The 12,987-nt window shown below is 40.6% G+C and overlaps 1 protein-coding gene across 1 annotated transcript in view; it reads right to left on the minus strand.

Moving 5' to 3' along the window:
- Nucleotides 1-12,987, minus strand: part of LAMB1 (laminin subunit beta 1) — an 81,658-nt gene that overhangs the window by 48,093 nt on the left and 20,578 nt on the right. Inside the window, exons 7-13 of the mRNA XM_065399488.1 lie at nt 11,519-11,721; nt 9,834-9,954; nt 9,451-9,639; nt 8,917-9,096; nt 8,376-8,488; nt 7,021-7,100; nt 3,857-3,992 (exon numbers count right to left, since the gene is read on the minus strand). Of these exons, the coding sequence (XP_065255560.1) occupies nt 3,857-3,992; nt 7,021-7,100; nt 8,376-8,488; nt 8,917-9,096; nt 9,451-9,639; nt 9,834-9,954; nt 11,519-11,721 (1,022 nt within the window). The remainder of the gene's footprint in view (nt 1-3,856; nt 3,993-7,020; nt 7,101-8,375; nt 8,489-8,916; nt 9,097-9,450; nt 9,640-9,833; nt 9,955-11,518; nt 11,722-12,987) is intronic.

Raw genomic sequence — 12,987 nt, forward strand, 5'->3', positions numbered from 1 at the left:
CTTAAAAAAAAAAAAAAAAATCAAACATAGCTAAAACATTCCTGTTCAATGGTGGGAACAGAAATTCACAGGCACAGAAACTCCACGGACTAACTGTGGATTAACAGGTTATTTCTGTATTTATGTTTTCTGGGTTGCTTGGTTTGTTATTAAAGTCACGTGTTATATAGAAGATAAGCTCTCTTTTGTACACACAGATGTAGGCATATCTACACCTTGCCTTCTTGTTTGCAAATACAACACTTTTTCTTTCATTGCACAGAGACTGAATGAAACTATTATTGCACAGTTCTCCATCAAATTATTCATTGTAATGAGATTTTAAATTTAAAATACCACTGATATTACCACTAAATACCATTGATCATATTTAAAAACAAGCTTGCACAAAACCGAAACATAAATAAAGTCAATAAAAGTTATTGCTACAATCCAGAGTGTAATTGATGTAGCTTTACTCATGTTTTTTCATGTTGTATTTGTAATTATTCGAGTTTATCTGATCATTGCTGAGCACTCACACATCCAGCATGCAACACACACCTGTTACCATTCAAATAGGGCAGCTAGTGTAATTACCTTTTAGAGACCTGTTTGACTAGAACTGGGCAACCCAAACCAGCAGTTAGGGGCTCCTCTTAAAAATTCAGACAATAACCATCCAGACAAAAGAGGGACATTAAAAGATAGAGAATCCAGGGCAGACAGGCATAAACCTATGAACTAAAAACATGGCCATTTCCTTTGGTCTAGAATTTCTATTTTTATCTGGTACTTTACATAAAAATATGGAAGTATTTGATACTCAACGTTCCTGTTTGAAAGAGATCAAAACCAATGAGTCTGTATAAAAATAAGACAACATCCTGCACATGCCAAAGAAAACTGTCTTAATAAGAAGGTAGACAAGGTAGAAGAAGGTGAAAGACAAGGTAGAAGAAGGTGAGGTATTATGCCAACTTCTGTTGGTGAGAGCTTACACAGAACTCTTCTTCAGGTCAGGTTAGTAAGAAGGCATGCATTTTAAGGAAATGTCAATATGATTATTACATCAGGATGCCCCAGTGACAAACTGACAATTTCCCACAATATCCTGAATGAACTTTATTGAATAAAGTTCAATCTTACTGAATCAGGTTTAATACCTTTGGAGTCCATTGTACCAAAAATGCAATTGTGTATGTATTATTGTGGCATTGTATGTACCTTCTCTAGTAGGAAGGGGATGCTAATGTAATGCCTTTGAAGCCACTCCCTCCCCTCGGAGAGGTACACAGACCAGTTCAGAATGGATTCTCCACAGATCCTCAGACAAAGAAAGGACTTTTGGACAAATAGCCTGGTTTTAAACGGGCTCAGGGCCTTCTTTCTGATTCAGCAAATGGACAGGGACCCCGGTCCAAGGAGGGCCCCAATCCTTAGGGTAGGGTTGGAAGGACTAGGCCTACTAAGGCCCCATAAGATGGGGTGCTTGTTCTGAGCAGAGGCCGTTATGAACTTGTGACCAGGAAGTTCATACCAGCCTCAGCTCAGAACAAGCACCCAGTCGTTTGGTGGGCTTTGAAGGACTAACTACCTGCCAGAGCCCATGCTAGAGTTGAGGTGATCTCTGGTAAGCACGAGCGTATGGTCTTTTATTGTTTTTAATGTTTTCTCTGTAGTGCTTTTACCTTGAGAATAAAATGGGCTTGCCTTACATAAAAAAGTTTGTTGTATCTACAGCTCTGGGCAGTCACAGTTTTAACCATCTCAGAAGCAAAAGCAAGCAGGTGTGCTTGGGTAGCCGGTCTCTGCTGGGACTAACACAGTGAAAGCTGGAAACAACTGTGCACCTTGGAAGTATCCCAGTCAGAAGTGAGTGAGACATAGGTCTCCACTGTGTCAGAGGTGATGGCCAAGGGAGCCAGAAGCCTGAGAGCGGGTGCCTTTGCTAGTCTAAAGAGGGGGAATTCACGTGCAACTGAACTGTGAGAGCCCCATCATGCATTCTCACACTCTCCAAAGACAGCATGGCTATAAATTACCCAGGCTTTGGGCAAAGGGACATAGTCCTCCAAGAAGGGTCACACACTACCCGCATGCAGTCTGAGAGAAGGGAGCTTTTGGGCATGTTTTGAGATGAATACTCATGGCGCTTTGTGACAAGGAGTCAGGACAGGACCTAGGATCTTGCAGACAACTCACTGTCTAGTGTTAGAACCCTGCATGCAAATGCAGTTATTTCATCTCACTCTGCCTAGTAGAAACATTTGTAAGTATTAGCAAACACTTGAAAATTTTGAATTTTTTTTTTTTTTTTTTTAGAAAAATAGGTTTGCATTTTTCAAATGGCTCTTTTCCCAAGCAAGTGTTTATCTGCAGACTTCCCCTAAGCTACCCTTCCATTCACAGGGCAAATCCTTACACAGTAACCAAGATTCATGCACTAGCTTATATACCCTGTGTTGTGTTTCAAGTTCTATTCTACATTGACTTTCTTTCTGTAGTATGGTTACCATACATCCGGATTTTCCCGGACATGTCCGGCTTTTTGGTCCTCAAATCCCCATCCGGGGGGAATTGCCAAAAAGCCGAACATGTCCGGGAAAATGCTTTGCCGGCATCCCTGTCCCCTGCTTACCTTAGAGCGGCTCCGGCAGCGGCGGCTGCTGCTGCTGCCCCCAGACACCTCAGCTCTGTGTAGCTAAAGAGTCGAGCTGCCCGAGCGCTACCGGCTTCACGGTTTGCCAGGCAGCCCCCAGACCTCCAGACCCTGCGCCCCCAGCCAGGCGCTTCCCCAGCGCAGCCGGAGCCCAGGAGGGGAAGCGCCCGGCCGGGGGCGCAGGGTCTGGAGGTCTGGGGGCTGCCCGGCAAACCGTGAAGCCGGTAGCGCTCGGGCAGCTGTTTCGCGTGGCTGGGAGGGAGGAGGAGGGGGAATGGGTTGGAATGGGGCCGGAGTTGGGGCGGGGCCGGGGAAGGGGCAGGGCCGGGGCCCCGTGGAGTGTTCCCTTTTTAAAATGTTTTAATATGGTAACCCTATTCTGTAGGGTCTCTCCATAAGTTAGGACTCAGTAGAAAAAGCCTAATTTGTCTAATGCTGCAAAGTGACTGCCTTCGTTAATTAATTTCAGGCAAACTACTATCTGCTGCTTTTGGAGAGAGTTACCTGTTTCCTTGCTGGAGGCAGGTATAATTGATATAATGGTCTAGCTGCTGACTATGAATTAAGAGTAAGGTTGCATTCATGACTAATAAGGGGGCAGGGGAGGAAAAGGGACATGCAGTCTGGGCACAGAGGGCTAACTAAACTAGAGATAACTAACAACATCTATAAATCTCTTCTTTGGTCTCTTAACTCCCTCTTTATTCATTAATAAAAGAAACCCCACTTAGGTGTAGAACACCAAAAATGGACAGCTGCTATGATGCTTAAATGTCTGTTTGCAAAAGCCACATATTCTCTATGTGGGATTTTTATTGAAACAAGCAAAGTGACCCAATGACAGAATTCCCTGGATTCTTGAGAAATGCTGTGTTTACAAATCTAGGTGCAGTGGAATAAAAGAGCTGCTAGGCCAGGAGCCAGATTTCATGTATGTTAACACAGCAAGGGTCAGGAAATGGATTTAAAAAGAAAAACAATGGCAAAATACCTTTTCCCTTTAAATTACCACATGCATTATCATCGATACCCAGCCTACCAGCTGTGAATTGACAGTTCTCTGACAGGACCTAATTCTACATTTTTCAGTGATATCTTTGCAAAAACTAAATAGTTACAACATTGGCCCTTTTTTGAAACATGGGATGCTAACTAAAGGGTAAGCAGAGTTTTCCACATTTCTCTTGAACCTGCATATTAAAATTTTCTACTCACAGGACCAAAGTTGGCTTCCTCCGCCTCATAGATGTAGTGGTCTAATGACATGAAGTAATAGCCAGACTCCACTTCATTGCACTGGCGTCCAATCACATGGGGTCGGCACTGACACTGGCCATTTTCACTTGAGCAGCTGAAATGTAAGGCGAATTAATTTATGTTGTGCATATATTAGGAGAGCTCCAAGCAGATAGAAAATACAGTAGAACCTCAGAGTTACGAACACCTCAGGAATTAAGGTTGTTCATAACTCGTAAATGTTCGTAACTGAACAAAACGTTATGGTTGTTCTTTCAAAAGTTTACAACTGAACATTGATTTAACACAGCTTTGAAACTTTACTATGCAGAAGAAAAATGCTGTTTTCCCTTCATTTTTGTAGTAGTTTAACACAGTACTGTAATTGCTTTTTTTTTTTTTTTTTTGTCTCTGCTGCTGCCTGGTTGCATACTTCTGGTTCCAAATGAGGTGCATGGTTGACTGGTCAGGTTCATAACTCTGAGGTTCTACTGAACTCCTATATTTATCTCTAACTGTTACATTATAAACTATGTGAGGGAAGAAGCACCTCCAAACAGCACTTCATCCAAATATTCTTTTTCCCTCTGGGCTTGTGAAGTCAATATTTTACAAGATTGGGAAATCAGGGCCCAAAGGTTCTGAAGAAGACAGTGTCATTCTTCAAGCACAGGGGATGGAGGTGGTTGGGAGAAGGGCTGAAACAGAGGTTAACACAACAAATTTCTTTTTATCAAAACCAGCTATTTTATTTTCTAAATAGTAAAGATACTAACTTTTTCCCCAAGACTGTCTGTTTTGTTAATTTTATTGTCCTGGAAGTTTCCATACAATATTATAATAGATCTTTTCTTGCATTGAGCTGGTCAAAATTTTTCACACACAAAAAAAATGAAAAATGGCCTTTTCTTGTAAATGAAACTTTTTGCAAAAAACAAAACAAAAACTGTTGACATGATTGAAATGTTGTTTTTCATGAAATTTTAATCAACGATTTTTAAATGAAACTCATTTTTGAAATTACTGAAATTCTTCACTTACTAAATAAACTGGCTTTCAGTAAAAAACAAAAATCACAGCATACTTCTTGATAAATGAAAAATTTTAATAAAAATATTGATGTGAAACAGAAAAAAAGAAATTACAATTTTTTCCCCGTTTTTCAACCAGCTCTGATTCCGAGGCTTATTTGCAAATATTTGAAAAAGTGCAACAGAAGCCAATAGTGACGCTGGCCACAACTTTAAACTCTGCTTTTCATTTCCTCCAAGAAGAAAAGCCCTTCTAATGAAAGAAAATAAGGAATGCCTTAGCTGTCCCAAAGGGGAATCAAGGAAGTTCTCTCTAAGATAGATTTTAACATTATAGGGATGTTTTCCATATTTGGATATGGATTTCATTGCCTGGGCCAGACCCCTCCTGCTTCCAAGGTGGTAGTCCAAGGTTCAAAATTACACAGGAGGTTTTCACATCAGTTTTGGCTGTTTCAGTTGTTCTGTCCACACACCACAATCAGGGAACCAGAAAACTGTTATTAAGCTATTTAACAGAATACCCTAGGTTGGGCAAACATCACCCAGTCCCAAAAGACTAATGTAAAGTTAGAAAAAACACTTGTGAAACGCAGACAGTTCGACTGCATTGTTTCAGGCTGAATGCACAGTTCTCTAAGGAGATTTAGAGAGCCAGAAGGAAAGCACATCTGTTCATTTTCCCGCCAGTCAATGATACCCTCTCTCCAGATGGTTTCGCAATCACTGCAGTTAACACAGGAGGATGAGACTGGAACTCCTTGCTCCAAAATGGTTGACAGCCCTCCCCACCTTCCCACAACCACCATAAAAAGTTGCTGAGCTGAATGTGTTCATATGAACTGCAGTGAATTGATATCTGCACAGGAAAGAGCAAGGAGGAGTAAATAGCCACATAACAGGCATTAGCATTACTGAGTGCGAATAAATCACTCAGCCACTGATGGGAAAGGAGACTGGTAAGAGTGAAAAGGAAAGTAAGATTGTCTCAGGGTAGGAAATTGCTTTCTTGTAAACACCCCCTAAGAGATGATTTTTTTTAAAGATTGTTTATTTTAGTTAAATCTTTATCATCCAAATTAAAATAAGTGTAGTCAAAGTACTTAAAAGTGGGTTTAATATTTCATGACTAACTTTGCCATTAGTAGCACCATGAGAATGCTAGAGTGTTGCTTATGTGCATTAATTACGTAAAGAATTGCTCAGTGAAATCCTCATGAGATTCTAAGTTATACTGGGCCAGCCAGTCGCCCACCCTGCACTCCCTTACTGTGCTGCACTAGTTTCCCATACTGCAGACAGCAACATGGAGGACACAGGAGTCTCCATTCAGCCCCAGTTAGTATATCCACTCCCATGCATGTAGCTGGAAGCAGGCAGCCACAGCCTTGGTTCCACCACCCCAATGCACCCGTCAGCGTACCCCTGTCAGCATCAGCTATAGGACTAGTGCAGAGGAAAACGAGAAGCAGACTGTGACTCTCCAAGTCACAATTCAATTCCTGGACTGCTCTTGGCACAGTGCAGTTACGTATGCAGGGCTTATAGCAAAGCCACTCTTGTCCCTAGACTAAGGTCTTGTCTACACTATAACCATTTGTAAGCATTATGATGCACTAGTGCTATGGAAGAAGGAAACTCTAGCGTAGACAGGGGGCAGGCATTTTTACCACCATCTTTTTACACTACAGCTTCCTCCTTTTCCATCAGAGCAAAAAATGCTTCCAACTTTCCCTAGTACAGACAAACCCTAAGGCCTGGTCTACATGTAAATATTAGATTGACCTAACTACATTGCTAAGGGTTGTGAAAAATTTCACTCTGCGTGACGTAGTTAGGCTGAACTAACCCCAGTGCAGACACGGCTAAGTCAATGGACTAATTCTTCCACTGACCTTGCTACCAGCTCTTGGAGAACTGGATTAACTACATCAATAGAAAAATCTCTTCTGTTGATGTAGGAAGTGCCTACACTATGGCACGATGGTGGCACAGTTGCACTGCCATAGCTGCTACAGCTATGTTGTAGACATGGCCTGAGTGCTGCGACTGCAAATGCAGTGGAGCTCAGTGAGTGAATGATTACAAGAATGTAACTGAAATGAGACTTACTTATTGTTTATTGCTCCCCCTTGGTAACAGTCACAAGGCCGACATCCATCCATGTCATTGCTCAGGCCCCAGTGTTCAGGCTGCAGAACAATAGGCCATTAATGCTGTAATGAGGTGTTGATTTAAAAGCACTCAGTTTGAACTCTAGGCACATCCCAATTTTAAAAACAATACAAAAAACATTGCAAAGCTATTATAAAGCCACTGAGCTGTTCACACAAGTAATAGACCTAGTCTATCACATAACAGCCTCAAGACAGAACCACTATATTCCACCCCATTAACTTGCTTTTACCCAAAGGCCTGAGAACAGAGGATATGCTTTGCCGCAAGTCTGAAAGGTTAACAAATCTAAGCTTTGAAGTGCAAAGTAAAGGTGAGAGCCAGTTCCAAAGCTGAGGGTTGCTCCTGGATAGCACCCTTCCAACAGCTCTCCCCTCCCTTTAATTAATTTGTTGCTTTTTACATGAAAAGAGAGGAATTTTCATAGGGAGCCAAGTCCCCAACTTACAGTATGCTCAGTATTCTACAGTATGCTCAGGAGACAGATTGACATGCTCAGATTTCCCACATAGTTTATGGGCAGATAACCATAGACAGACACAAAGCAAAGCTGGAATAGTCATCTATGAAAGCAGACCAACGTACCTGAGATGCTAATGTCTTAGTGCCCTGATTCACATGAGGTTTTGTTAGTACACGTTTTTTAATCCCCAAAAAGTGCTAGCAGGGAAGTATCAAGTCTCACTTTTTAGATATAAGGGAAAAAGCAGCACAACACATACTCCTTAGCTATCATAACCTTGACTGAGGTTTGGGTAATGGGAGTTAGTCTGATGAAAAACAGGGATATGGCTGGGAAGATACTCAGCACCCTGGGCCTGATTTTCACAGCAGGCCTCTCTTTTTGGCTGGGGCAGTTTTGCGATTGCGGTTAATGGGCAGCACAAGTATTAGATAATCCCAGTGTAAACTGCCTGATTGCAGGAAAGTCAGGCAGCTAGATAGCTGAACATGAACATTTACTCCCACAATGAACTTCCGGTGCAAAACCGTGCTCCTCAAAATGCAAGTCTGGTTTGAAAAATTGACTCTTTGAAAGCTAGTGTTCCAATATTCCTGGCTTGCTCACTCACTGTCTTGCTTACTCTCCAATCCATCGTCACAACACCCGTTCTTTGTCACTTTACATTCAGAAGTACCCATTTCCATCTATTCTTTCTCCATGCGTCTGCTCTCAATCACTCACCCAAGTCTGGCACCATCTCATGCTACACTTCCGACTCGCCACACCGCCTCTTTCATATTAGTGTGTTTTTCTATTACAAATCTATTCTTATTGCAAGGCTACTTACCAGACACTGCTCACAGTGCCGTCCTGTTGCTAGACGTTTACAATAGCAGCTTCCTGTCTCTGAATCACAAGGATTCCCTCCAGGAAGAGTTCCCAAAGGGTTACAGGCACAAGCTTTATTGGGAAATGCAAGTAAATAAATCAGAACATAGGAGTTTATTTATATTTTTCACAGTATTTAATACAAATATTTACAGGAAGACCATCCTTCATTTCTCAGTGAGCAGTTTTATTGCACATTTCTGTCTGTATTCCTCCCCTACCTCCCTGCCAGATTTCTGTAGACTAAGTGAAGGACTTAAATTGAAACCAAGACAGGCTTTCTAGTGTTTCAACTGAGTTTACAGTAAGATCACCTGGGACTTCTGAAGGAAGTGGGTGGAATCCAAGCCACTTGAAATCTTCAAATCATGTCCTTCCTTCAATAAAAATCAAGGGCTGAATTAGAAGTTCCTCTTCAAGCCCTAACAATTCCAGGAAGTGCTTTGGCTCATACATAAAGTAACATTAGTGTACTCCCATTCCATAAATTTTCTACTTACATTGACAACCAAGTGGATTATCTGCACTTAATCCATAGAACCCTTCTTTGCAGAGGTCGCAACGTTCCCCTTCCACAAATAATTTACAGCGGCACTGTCCAGCAATAAGGCCAGCAGAGAAGTCAGTGTAGCGATCACATATTCCACCATTTTGGGAGCCAAGTGGGTCACAGTTACATGCTAAAAAAGGAAGCATTGCATACACCTTTATTAACTACAGTAAAAGAAATACACAGTTCTCAGATCTGATTGCTATAGCTCATTAGACATGGCTTTGTTTGCATGTGAAGAAGTCACCAAGTGGCCGCTATTTCCCGCTTTTTAAACAAAAAGCAAAGAAGAGAGGCCACACTTACCCCAGGTCTCCATCAGAAGCAGAGAACATCTGTTCATGAACATTCAGTAACTCAAAGGAGAGGAATGGGGCCCAAGAATACAGGTGCAGCTGCTTTGGAATTCTTTAACTGAATGCCTTAGTGATCAAAGTATAGACACAATGTGCTTCAACATTCTGAGTGATGGCACTGCACTTACGCTCACAAATGTTAGGATCTCGTATCTCTCTCTCTGGATGCTGAAAGTAAAATGGTTTGCATTGTTCACAGTTGCGTCCCATTGTGTTATGCTGGCAGTCATCGCACACTCCACCACTGGTATTTCCGGTTGCCATGTATACAGCCATATCAAAATGGCACTGGATAGAGTGTCCATTACAATTGCACTCTAAGATACAAGACAAAAAGAGCAGCTTTACTGAAGTAATATGTTTTCAGCAAAGAAGTATTAGTCTTGTAAATAATATCTTTACAGTTCATTTAATGCAACAAAAACCTCATGAAGCACCTATGTAAAATTCATCAAACTTTAAAAGCAAATAAGAATATAGGATTTAGAATTGGTATTGTATTTAAACATACTTTTACATGCATTACTATGGCGTCCTTCAGCTGGTCTCCATGGTAAGTCATGGTAGAAATCCAAACACAATTCACAGTTTAACCCTTTGGTATTATGTCTGCACATGCAGTGCCCATGGACCTATCATTTAAAAGAATAAAAAACAAATATAATATGTTTGGTTAAAGAAAATAAGGAGGGGAAAAAGCCAATGCAATACATAGAGTGCATTCAAATTGGAATGTACCTCACCATTTCCCACCTATCTAAAGTATAACCAGTGAGTGTTTGGCATACCCTTACCAACTACCATTGCATCAAAAACACTTAAAGAGGACATAATCATATACAAAAAGGGCCAGACTGTGAGTTCCTTGCCTGTGTGAGTAAATGCTCACCCACACAAAGTAGTCCCATTTTCTTCAGTGGAATTGCCTGTGTGAATAAATACTCACCAATGTGAATACAGAGCACACCGTTTGACCCAAAATGCCCTTAGTAACCTATTAGGGCAAAATCATTACTTGTCCATAATCCATTAACATAGGATTAGCCATATCAGAACATAGGGTCATCTAGTCTAATACCTTCTCTCCAGCAGTGGATACAGAAGCTTTAGAGGAAGGGGGCCAAAGCTCTTCCACATCATAATTGATATTTATCACAATCCTGGCTCAAGCCTCAACATTTACAGAATTACTGGGGAAATCAGACAACTTGCTCCTGTGACAGTGACAGCCGCCATCTTGGATAACCATGGATTGAATTTGGGAGGAACTCCAGAGCTAGAAGAATGTGTCTCTAGAATCTGAGCTCTGCAGGTGGGGCTGTAAACAGACCCATAGCTACTGTGGGCTGAGCACAGAGGGGGATACACACTGCATGCTGACTGGTAGGCTACACTCTCATAAACAAGACCAAAATTTCCTCCCAGATGATGAATCTGCTCAAAAGTTTCCCTCACACTTTGCGTTAACCAAGACAATCTTATCTCGCACACAACTCCACTTCCCAAAACAGCAACCCAACAAACGCTGCTTTCAGGCTGGCAGCTCACCCAATCTTTTCCCTGTCCAGCAAAAGTCCTACCTGCATCCACTTGGAAAAATCTTGGGGAAAACTACACAGAAGAAAGGAAAATTTACCTGACCTGTTATACAATATTATAATATGCAGGCAGCAGGATTTTCTTCTGCCCTGCTGTTGATCAATATGTGCACTGAACTCTGAAAATGGATAGCCCTTGTAGTTTTCTTTTTATACTCGTTAATATAAATGCAGTGCTGTTCTTGTTCATTAAAGTGTCTCACCTTTTGACCCTGCTATTTGCTTCAATAGAAACCTTCAGCCACAAGGTCCATAGGTTAGTTCAATGTTGCATAAAAATACATTCCCTTATATCCATTACAATACTGTTGCCTTTTATTTTTATCAAGTCTTTAATATAATTAGAAAGAAGAAATTTCAAGATGTTAAAGTAACTTTAAACTAGTCTCAGCTCTCGGTGTCTGATCAACAACAAAAATGGTGAACACTTTTTTATTGTTTGGAAATTAAAAAGAAAAATAAAGGGCCAAATTCTGCCACTCTTACTGATGTACCTTAGTACTAACTTTAATATATCTTCTCAATGTGAATAAAGGGGACAGAATCAGGCTCAAGGCATATTAACATGGTTTTAGTGTGAAAAAGTGTGAGCATTTACCATTCCTTCCACCTCTTCATTAAAACCATCCACTGGTGCACACTCACTGGCATGGCCATAACAGAAACAGTTCCCACGAACGACCATGTCGTAAATGGCATAGTAGTACTTTTCTTTGATTTCCATTCTAGAATCCAAGAGGTTGTCTCCCAATGTATGTAACTTGGTGAAACTGATTCTTAAATTTGTGATTTTTAATAGGTCTGCAGGGAAAAAAGCAAACAAACAGTTTCTTGAATTAGCTACTGAGTTCTATGAACTGAAGGAAACCAAGAAAACTGCAGATCATAAATTATGGGAAACCTCACACAGAGCAATTTTCTATGTCAAGATATAATATAATATCTGGAATTGTAAACAAGACTTCATCTTGTTTAAATACAAATTTCCCTCACTGGATCCTCCCACTACAAATGCCAGAGATTAATTGTTTCCCCCCACCCCCAATATGATCACTACATATGCTAGATTAATTTAAACAAAACTGGGATCTATTTTGCTGTCAATACATACATCCACAGAATATTAATATTAATGGCACATGCATCAGTGCCACAACAGATGCCTTAGTTTTCAACCACATTTCGGATTTAAAATGTAAAATGGGTCCGGGTTAATATTAAGAAAGTACTGACAAGTGGAGTACAAGCTTCAAGGACTGTGTGCATGTTTGGAAGAACTTGAGTTGGAAATTGCAGAAACACTTAGGATGCAAATATAATTCTCTTCTTTATATGTCCTCACACCCTTTGAATATAATTAATTGTATTTTGATGGGAAAAACAACCATCTTGATCCTACCAAATAAAAAGTAACTGTTCTCATAGGAAGAGGTCTCGCAGGAAGACAACATTATAGCAATTAATTTGACCTTTGACTCTTTCTGCCTTGACATTATTAAAACCTTGTTTTTCTCCCATGTTTGAAAATACCCTTGGCCTAAGCTAATAAAAATAGAACCTTATAAATTTCTCTTTTTAAACTTTGGTTAAACAGAAAACATTGAATCAATGTAGCAGCCAGCACACAGCCTTCTACTTGAGTTGTTTTCCTTTGCTGTCTCATCCAGGCAGCTTTACACTGTTAGATACTAACTTAAACTAAAGCCAAATCCTGTTGTCCTTATTCAGGTAAAATGCCTAAAGAAGTTTCTTTTTCAAACTGTATGCTTTCATACAGCAGCAGATTTGTATGTTTGCATTCCTTTGTCCCAATAACTGTAAATAACTGATGCATTAATTTTAATGTCTTAGGAGTGAGTCCTACAATCAGATCAGTGTGGGCAGGCACTCAGTAGTGCCAACTCCAAGAACCATGAGTCAGACCCACAAAAATCTTTAGCTTAGCTAAAAATATCATGAGATTTAAAAAAATAATCATAAACTTGGGGTTGTATTTATCTGCTTTCTTTGGGGGAGAGGTCACATTTTCAAGCTCTTCTCTGAAACAATGAGGTTTAGAATTCCCCA

This window comes from Emys orbicularis, chromosome 1 (assembly GCF_028017835.1).
Source record: "Emys orbicularis isolate rEmyOrb1 chromosome 1, rEmyOrb1.hap1, whole genome shotgun sequence".
Lineage (NCBI taxonomy): Eukaryota > Metazoa > Chordata > Testudines > Emydidae > Emys > Emys orbicularis.